Genomic DNA, 10,173 nt, shown 5'->3' with positions numbered 1-10,173 from the left:
TAATTAATTACATCATCTCAAATTAATCAAAACAGCATATATTGTGAGACGGGGGAGTATCAAAATTAATATATCAACTAAGTAATTACATATTATTATGTATATACATATAATCTTTGTGTTGTACGTACCTACAAGCATCGTCTTAAATTTACTTTAATGTAATGTTTTTACTTGAGCAAAATGTCGATCATTTTGGAAGGAATGGAAGAAGTAGTAAACTCTAAATCAAAGGGGAAAAAAAAAGTAGTAAAAATTAAGGGTGTGCCACATTGATACTTTTCAAACTCTCTCTCGTACTATTTTCCTAAGTGATTTCATCCGGTAATTCGGGAATAACTAACATTAGCGAATTCGGTCACATAATTATTAAATAAAAATTTAACCTTTTATCAAAAAGAAAAAAGGCTAATCTTTAAATTATATAACTATCATTAATTAATTTTTTTTTGAATAACTATGATTAAATAAATATGTTAGTTCTCTTCCAACGAATAAAACTGAATAAAATTTGGAAATATGGTATATATGATCCCTCAGAAACACTTTAGATATTTCCAATTGATTTAACTAAAAACCCTTCAGAGAATATACCAAATGTTTTAACCTCAATATATATATACACACACACACACACACCAAATGTTTTTAAAGGGACTACCATAAATAAAAAAGAGTTGTTATAAATTATCCACATGGTTAATGAAGTAGTAATGGACAATGGATTTTCTATTTCAATGTAAGGTCACTATTGTTGTACTACATAAGAACTGAAAAATTCACAACCTTACATTAAAAGGGCTAACTTATTGAAAGAGAAGTTAAAAGAATCTTGATGGCCAACTTTGGGGATGCCTATGGATTTTTATCATTTTTCAGTTTATGTGACTGAATCCTTTCTGCTACCAGAGTAGATCCTTCCTTCTTATTTAATAATACCATCTGTTTTGGAATGAATATTACTACATCTCATTGAAATGTGGGATATCTAGTCTAGCGTCCAAACTATATCCACCGTTTTGAAATTAAATTAAATATATATATACAAGCTAGGGACCGAGTAAAGTAAGATGCTTTTCATGTACATGCAATTTGCAAACGTGAACGAGAGTAATTTGGAAAATGTCTCCTCATGTACTAATTAAGATAACTTTTGAACGAATTTGAATTACATAATACAATTCTGCCAAGTGAATTTTTTGAAGCAAACGAGCTTTTAGCTGAGGAATTTCTGTTAACTATACACAGTAAAATTAAGAGTTATTGTTTCGTTCTTGTATATGATGTATCACATACTCTATATATAGTCTCAACTAATTATTATATGTATCCTAAAAAAAAAACTAATTATTATATGCTGCCCGGCAAATAATTTAGAAAGTAAGCAACTTTATGGTATACCATGTGTGTATATAATGTATAATTATTATAGTTACACGATCAACTTCAGAAATTTATAATGATGTATATTTTTTTTTCATTCTAATATATTAGTTATTCCAAAAAAAAAAAGAAAAAAAACTGCATACTAAGTAACATTTTGATGATACATATGTGATATATGGCATTAATTCTCTGATCGGTTAATCGTTGTTGATCAAGTAGTTTTTCTCTCTCTGTGTGCCTAAAATAATTAAAGTTTGCTGCCTCGCCAGTTACCTGCTGTCTGCGCGACAAAGGTTTTTAACATTTCTCCCAAAGTAACCATTATAGGGATATGCATGAGTGAAAATATCTAAGGTATCATCAGTTTGAAACATGCATGCTAGCTAGCAAGATTCACTTTTGCTCATTTTCCTAATGGTTTAACGAGCAGGTTTTGAGCAAATTATTAGGATTAATATAGTACTCGCCAATGGCATGAACAAGTTTCACACTAGCTAGGCGAATTTCCTTAATTATACAAAAAATGAGCAAGTTTTGAAGTGACCAATAGGAATATAATCTCCCCCGTGCGAGTTTTTCTTTTGCTCATTTTCTTAAATGGTTGTGCGAAAAAGATAATTAACCGTTGCGAATACTTTCGAATCAACCACTCTCCATTATATAGCTTGAAATGAGCAAAAGAGGCTATATCATCAAATATATATTGGTCTATACAAAAAATTGATCGGCCACATACATAACAAGGCAATCCAGAAGATAGATATCCCGAGAAATTACAGACACTCGTAAGACTATATAGAATTTATAATTTGTGTAAGGTTTGTGGGCGCTTAATATTATTATTATTATTACCAGATGCATGAAGCTGAAGAAGCAATGAATTACTGACAACCAATATGGAGCTCAAAGCCATCAAACCACCTGTAAATAAATTCATTAGTAAAGGAAGGAGGGAAGAAAATAAATCATGGATGGAGGGCCCGCATTAATATGGTAGGTATGATAATTTATTTAAAGCAAAATGGGCGGGCCACTATCTCTACCATAGTGAAAGGCCCCTTTTTCAATAACTTCATTTTTGTTTACAAGTCAGTGGCCGTCCGTTGGACGGAAGCTCCGAATCTTTAAAATTAATAATTTAAATATATATTTCATATAAAAAATTATATAATAATTATTCATATTAAATATTATTAAATTTATGTCAAATATTATATACGATGTATTTATTTTAATTCTATATCAATTATAATTATTTTGATTTTATTTCAAAATCAACGGTTCCAAAATTAAAAATTTATTTTATTTTTAAAAATCATAAAAATTTATTTTATTTTTAAAAATCATAAACATAGCAAAAAGTAAAAGTTATATATTAAGATTTGATTTCGTAATAAACTTTATAACTGCATCTAATCAATTTAGTCGTTCGTATTACTTGAAAAATAAGATATGTTCATTTTAATTAAGAAAAAAAATATAACGAATTTTTATTAGGAATAATAGTTTAATAAAGAATTACAAAAAATAATATATATTATACTTTGGTTAGGAATTTATGTTCATTTGAATAGAAAAAAAGAAAAAATATTTTTTTAATTAGGAATAGAAAAAAATATAATGACTTTTAATTAAAAAATTATTAATTATTTGAAAAATAAGATATGTCCGTTTTAATTAAGATTAAGAAAAAAAATATAGTAAATTTTTATTAAGAATAATAATTTAATAAAAAATTAGAAAAAAATAATATATATTATAATTTGATTAGGAATAATTTTTTTAATAATATGTCCGTTTGAATAGAAAAGAAGAAGACGTGTATATTTTAATTAGAAATAAAAAAAAGAATGTAATGAATTTTTAATTAGGAAAATTGCTTAATAAGAAAATTAAAAAAAAAGATAGTATATTATAATTTTATTAGGAATAATTTTTTAAATAATAGATATGAAATTGATTAGAAATAAAATTATTATATTAAGAAAAAGTAATTGGTAGAATTTTATTAAAAATTATTATGTTTTGATTTTCTAATTAGATTAGGAAAAGAAAATAATATCATTGACTTATATTGTAATTTGAAACCTAATTAAACTCAAAGTTCTAAATTACATGTATCAAATTATTATTCGTTAATAAAACGTTATGTGTCGGATGTTTATTGACAATAAAATTTGCAATTGGAACAAATTGAAAATTGAAAAAATCTCGCTATTGTATATAAGATTTCATAAAATTCCTCGGGGTTTACCATATTCTACATTTACCCCATATTGTATCGAATATCACCAAAAGTCTCCTTTAAGTTTCGGGTCAACCTACGACTACTACGTCAGCATTTTTCCATTCAAGCCATACATGGCCCTTCATTAATACAATAACTTATTTATAGAAGCCGTGTAACATGTCGTAATTTCATAAACGCAATTTTGACCTTTTTTCATTAGGTAGGAGGTAATTTGTAAGTTTTAAAACATAGGGGGTAAAACATAGATTATGATAAACATCAGAGTGTTTTACTACTACATGGACTTTTATTTTTTTTTGTAAAACTGACTATTTACGGCACTGAAATCTAGAGCAGTAAAATAAACTTTCCTGACCTGAAAGTGAAGGTGTCATGGCCAATTCATATTGTGGAAGCAGCACTCCTGCAGCGATGGGAATAGCAATCACATTATATGCCACCGCCCAAGATAGGTTTTGGTACACTTTTGCCATTGTTGCTTGTGCTAGCTCGAGTGCATCTATGACCTGGAGAAAAAAGAGGCATCCAAGTATATACATCCAAAATTCAGTGTTAATTACCCTAAAGATGAAACTGAAATTTATTAAGATAGTGAAAGCTCTGTTATGACAAGGGTGCTTTTGCTTATTAATGGGAGTTGCCGCCATATTTGAACATGTACTTGTCGTGATGCATGGGTCATTTTTCAATTTTCAGTGCCCTTTATCTTTCTAAATGCTATTCGTCTAACAGGAACCGATAGTAAGAATTCAGAATCTAACACTTTTGAAACATGCTTGAGTTGTTTTTCAAACTTTTTCCTTTGTAAGTTTTTGAGTGCAACAAAGTGTGTTTTTTCAAACTTTTTCCTTTGAAATTTTTGAGTGCAACAAAGTGTTTACCTATCTAAAATGAGAAGTCCCAAATACGAAAAGCCTTAAATAAATACATGAATCAAAGCATACCTGCGAAAGTTTATTTCCCAGAAGTATGACAGATGCTGCATTTGATGCAGCATTTTCTCGGGCTTCAGTCTGAAGAGCTATGCCAACATTGGCAAGAGCCAAAGAAGGTGCGTCATTTATGCCATCGCCTACCTTCAAAAGAACAACATGTCAGCAGCACATTATTCAGGAGAAATGTGTTAAAATTTCCATACTCTGCCAGGTGAAATGGACGTCAGTGTCGGAATATTACATTTTCCATTAATACAACATATATAATAAAGAAAAGAAACAATCCAATAATAGAGATTCACGGAATATTGATTTTTTGCCTTCTAATATCCAATACATTCTAAATAACAAATTATTTGATGTGATCATGGGTGATTATTACCATTGCTACACGATGACCGGCACTTTGAAGTTTTGATATAAACTCAGATTTCTTCTGTGGAGTTAATGATGCATTGATAAATTCTTCTCCGATACCAACTGTCTTTGCTACTGCTGCGACTGCCTCTTCCCGGTCCCCAGATAAGAGGACTGTTCTGATACCCTTCTGCTGGAACCTTTCATACCATAATAATAAGAACAAAGTTTAATATAGTGTAGTCGATTACTCTTAAAAAATCAAAAGGAATACCATAAATAATCCTAATTAGCATAGTACCTTTGCACTGTAGATTCAGCATCAGGACGTAGACTGTCAGATATGGCTATAGCACCGATAATGCCGTCACCTTCACGTCCAACATAGACAACGGTTTTCGATGAGGGCATGAATGATGTCCCATTTGATGAACGCTGCATCACGTGTTGTTTAAGATTCATAAGAATGGCTTGGTCTGTTTTTTGTAGGAAATGTTTGTGGACCCAGTCTAAAGAGCCGACTGCAACGAGAAGTCCATCCACTTCTGCTAAGGTACCGGAACCAGGTTCGGTTAGTTGCCCTTGTGTGGAAGGGATAGTTAAATTCAGCAATTCTGCTTTCTTTATAATGGCATTTGCTATTGGATGTGATGCAGTTTTCTCTACTGCAGCGGCAATTCGAAGAATTTCTGCTTCTTCACAAGTGAAAGAAGCCACTCCAGAGACAATTGGTTTCCCTTCTGTCAGGGTTCCTGTCTGAAGTTTGGATGAGGTAAGATTAATGTAGTTGCTAGTAAATGGCGTAAACTGCTTGAAGTTTTTTTTCAATTATCACTAATGATTCTATGTGCATCAATCTAAAATTACCTTGTCTAAAGCTACATAGTCTACACTGGCCAGGCGTTCCAAAACATCTCCTCCCCTTATAAGAAGTCCTTGCCTGGCACCTGATCACGTTTGATAGGAAAAAAAAAAAGAATTAAGAACTTTGAACAAGCATGATATCCAGAAGACAGACGTAGTGGGCCGAGACTCTCTGGTGGTTTGGAAAGAGCAGATAACTAGTCGACAATAGACGTCAAATTATTTTTAAAAGAAGTGTCACTGGCACAGCGAGAGTGGTGGTGTAACTGTAATCGACAACTATGATGCAAGGAATACTTGCATGAAGGAGATATAGGCCTCTATAGATTGGTGGTGTCACCTCAGAATCAGATAATCTAGCATTATGAAAGTAAACTACCAAAGACCAAGTAATGTACCAAGAGAGGTGCCAACCAAGATTGCTGTGGGAGTGGCAAGGCCCAGTGCGCATGGGCAGGAAACTACCTGGAAAAATAAAAAAATTCAGCTAAAATTTCATACGTTTACAAACAGGTTAATGAGAAAAAATGTAGGCATCTTCACAATTAGCGTGATGAACCCAACATGTAAATATGAAATTTTTCTCAATTTCCAAAGATTTTTTGTGTTGCTCAAGGACCTCTGCTCAAACATAAGTAGCTTATGAGAAAAAAAGGAAAGACAGGAAACTAAAGATAATATATTTGTTTAAGAATCGCCACAGAATAGCAGTGTCTTGTTCTGGCCATTGTTTGATATGGAAAGACTACTCCCCTCTTGATTAGGAAAGACTAACTTGTTTGAAGATGAAAAGTTTGGCCACAAAAACATTTCTTCAATGCAAGAGCCTAAAATAAACTACAATCTAAGGAAAAGATCATGAATAATATTTCTGTAACCAAGCCATAAAGGAATTAGTCGAGTTTGTTGCTACTCACCATGACATCCACACAAAGTTTCAAGCTTAAAAGCAATGGATCTCCATCTGGCCCAGCAATATCATTGAGCAAAACATCTGGAAAAACATGCGTTCCAATGTAGTACCTAAAAGTAAAAACAATATAGTATTGTAAGAAATGTGAAGGAAGCAATGAAAGTATGAAATAGCAAACAATATAGACAAAACCAGTACAGAGTTCTCAGGTGAAACTAGGGGCTGTCTAATTCTTTAGTCCATTCGAACCTAACTTTTATTGTGGGATGACTCTTAAACTTGTATCGTTAACTTGTAAAATCATTCTTGTCAACAGATTGAATCTCGAGTAGATAACCATAATTGCAGCTAAAGAGTTCAACAATTACCAGAAAGCAAAGGTAGCTGCTGACAGAGACATCACAATGTATACAAAGGGACCAGCTATTGAATCTGCAAGCCTCTGAATAGGTGCTTCATGTCCTTGAGCATCCTCAACCTGAGGCAACCAACATAGAGGTAACGATCTAAGTTTCCAAAGACTTGCTCATGACAGAAGCAGGTCCCAAAAAAATTAAATTGGACAACAAAAGGAGGTTTTACTAACCATGTGAACAATTTTAGATATCATTGAGTTGGCTCCAGTGGACAACGCCTCAATCCGTAGAGGACCATCCTGAAAACAAAATTTATGGATTGCATTTTCATAAGAGACGAGTATAAAAAATCAAGACAAAAATACATAATAAATAAACTTCGGAAGTATTAATACAATGATGGGTGCATTTAGACACGGTGAAGAATTTGATGTGAAAGTAAAAATTGGTTGAGTCTGGCAACAGAGAAAAAAAATGCCACATTTCCATAAAGACGAGCAAGAGAAACAATTTTTCACCTCAACAGATTAAAATTGTCATAAATAAATGTGCTTAGAGACTCGTACCCAATTTATTGTTCCGGCTGACACAGAGAGTCCTGATTCTTTAAATACAGGAAGCGATTCTCCAGTAAGCATAGATTCATCAACTACACTTCTTCCTGCAACCACCTTACCCTGGAAAAGTAAATTTATTAACAAAAATATAATCAATTTCTGGACATTGTAATCTATAATTAACCATATGAATTTTGTTTATATGTATACGAAAAGTTCTGTATTCACATAAATACTTACATCAACAGGAATAGTTTCCCCAGGCAAAACTAAAACTGAGTCTCCAACTCGAATATCATCAGTTGGGACTTCCATGCATATTGCATCAGAGCAAAGTACGATATCAGCAGAAGACTCGCTTTCCGAGGAAGCAATAACAAGTCGTGACTTGGTGGATACCAGTGACTGCGACAACACAGGGAGATAATAAATGAAAAGTAAAAAACTAAATAGCTTGAAGATAGATAAGGATTCGCTATGTCCTGGTATCAATTTGAATATACTTAAAAAACCAAGTCATATATCTATGAGAAAATAAAATCATGTATATAAAGATAGAACCATAAAGAAGAGAATGATGCATAGAAACTGAACCACTTTGCAAAATAAGATGAAGTTATAAAAAGTTACGACAAAATAGGATTTTACTGCAATGAAACCAAGTACTATAATTATGCATATTCCTTCCAAGTAGAAATAGAGATCAAAGTCATAAGAATTATATTTTCACTTACCAAGAGTTCATTCATGTCACTGGATGCCCTAATCCTTGCCCTCTCTTCTAGAGAACGTCCTAAGAGCACAAATCCAAGAAGCATGACCTGCATACTAAAAAACAATAGCTTTCCATTAGAAAATTGCCATCCAATCACAACCAGAGTCACACCCACACCCACTGAATCAATTGGAACAACTTCAATAGTGGTGTTGGATTGGACCAACACCAATAGAACAAAATTTTGCTGCTAAGTTGAGATTCAAGGGGCTGGAGCTCATGCTTGGTTCATGAAACGAAGCATTACAACATGCAACAGAACTTGGCAACATCAACAATAAATTTCAAAGATAAAAAGTGAGTTAAAGCACCGGCTCATCAAAGAAGGATGCATCCCACTGGAGTCCAGGATTCAGAAGTGAGACCTACATGACAGAAGAGTGAACTCAGGAGTGTGAAATTTGTTTAAAATGAAGAGCAAGCTAAAGTAAAGTTTTTTCTTTTCTTTTTTTTTTCAACAAAAAACTCACCGCACTAATGATAAAGGCAAACATAGACCCAAATCCCACAAGGGAGTTCATATTCGGTGATCCATTCTTGAATGCCTTTAGACCATCAAAAAGCAAGTCTGCAACAAATTCTCAAATTTACAAGTCCCAGCAGTAAATCAAGTTCTAGCAATTCGACATCATATAGACAACTAGAATAAATCTTTAAATCACTGACCTCTACCAGGTCCCAACAAAGCTCCCAAAGCTAATCCGCCCTTCACATAGGAATTATGAAGCAAGTCCCAAAATGGTCCTATAACCAACGAATGAATATTTGAATCATAATGATTATCTCATATGATCGTTAACAATGGAATATATCATATACGCAGAGATAAGTTACCATGAGCAATATGAATCCCATAAGAGTGCAAAATATGAGAAGCATGAGATCCACAACATAATGCCACAAGAGTCCAGGCAAAAGCCACCCGATTCCTACTCTTCACCAACAACTCTTCCTTCTTATTCACCGTCTCTCTCCACTTCTTCACATTCTCCGCAATTTTCGCGCCTGAAACTCTCCGCTTAGCTTCGAACCCGCACTCACTCAGTCTCTTCGCCAGACAATCTCCAACCACGACGTCATCGTTCACCTCCTGCTTTAATCGAATCGCGGCGGTCTCCGTCAACATGTTAACGACGACGGAGCTGACTCGGTCGTCGGCTGAGAGCACCGATTTTACCCGCGCCACGCAGCCGCCACACATCATCCCGCTCACGTCGAGGAGAATCGAAGAGTCTCGGTCTCTATCCTCTTCGATTCTGAGTGAAGCTTCTTCTCTTTGTGGTAGCGATTGCGTGTCGAGAGAGTTGGAGATTGGACGGAGTCTATAAGAACGACGGCTAGGTGTCGATCGGAGAAATGTGAAGTGAAAGCGAGGGTCGACAGTGCCATTGAAACGGAGTAGTTTGGGGTGAGAAGACTGAGAGAGAGAAAACTGATGAAGAAGTTGAGTCGTCGCCATTGACATTGTCGTGGACTGTGGAAGAGGAAGAGGCCCGACTTCCGGTAGTAAATTAAGTTAGTGGTGGTCGTTGAAGAATCTAACTAACATTCAGACCATACGTGGATTGCAGTTTGCCACGTCAGACTCCACTTTATCCGTTTCTTTTCTTTTCTTCCTTTTTGGCGGTTAGCACCGAGTAAGTAAAGTAGTGAAGTTACTTTACTTAGTCCTTACAGTTTTTAAAACGTTTCAAATTAGTCTTATTTTTCCAATTCAATGCAAATTTAATCCTGTACAAGCCTTGTATTTGGCTCAAAATGACGTAAATTAGACCGAAC

General features: G+C 33.8%; 1 protein-coding gene across 1 annotated transcript; it reads right to left on the bottom strand.

Annotated features, from left to right (window-relative positions):
* Positions 1–2,188: 2,188 nt before the first annotated feature.
* On the bottom strand, positions 2,189–9,859 carry LOC139883450 (copper-transporting ATPase PAA2, chloroplastic). Its single transcript, XM_071867627.1, has 17 exons — positions 9,229–9,859; positions 9,061–9,138; positions 8,865–8,962; positions 8,706–8,759; positions 8,354–8,440; positions 7,860–8,024; positions 7,629–7,739; positions 7,293–7,361; positions 7,075–7,184; positions 6,711–6,816; positions 6,192–6,258; positions 5,797–5,876; positions 5,231–5,685; positions 4,955–5,129; positions 4,582–4,713; positions 3,993–4,143; positions 2,189–2,307 (listed from the first exon to the last, which is right to left on the bottom strand). The coding sequence occupies exons 1-17, from the start codon at positions 9,857–9,859 to the stop codon at positions 2,189–2,191; spliced, it is 2,688 nt and encodes an 895-aa protein (XP_071723728.1).
* Between the last annotated feature and the right edge of the window lie 314 nt (positions 9,860–10,173).

This window comes from Rutidosis leptorrhynchoides, unplaced genomic scaffold (assembly GCF_046630445.1).
Source record: "Rutidosis leptorrhynchoides isolate AG116_Rl617_1_P2 unplaced genomic scaffold, CSIRO_AGI_Rlap_v1 contig400, whole genome shotgun sequence".
NCBI classification, from domain to species: domain Eukaryota; kingdom Viridiplantae; phylum Streptophyta; class Magnoliopsida; order Asterales; family Asteraceae; genus Rutidosis; species Rutidosis leptorrhynchoides.
Note: the sequence above shows the minus strand (reverse complement) of the source record. Positions and strands in the feature narration are given on the sequence as shown.

What these genes read in the sequence shown, in the direction of transcription:
- LOC139883450 (XM_071867627.1), bottom strand. Translation starts at nt 9,859, where the DNA reads ATGTCAATGGCGACGACTCAACTTCTTCATCAGTTTTCTCTCTCTCAG. An exon ending in TTTGTTGGGACCTGGTAGAG is followed by an intron (nt 8,963 to 9,060) that starts GTCAGTGATTTA and finishes AATTTGTTGCAG; the next exon opens with ACTTGCTTTTTGATGGTCTA. An exon ending in GTGACATGAATGAACTCTTG is followed by an intron (nt 8,025 to 8,353) that starts GTAAGTGAAAAT and finishes GTGTTGTCGCAG; the next exon opens with TCACTGGTATCCACCAAGTC.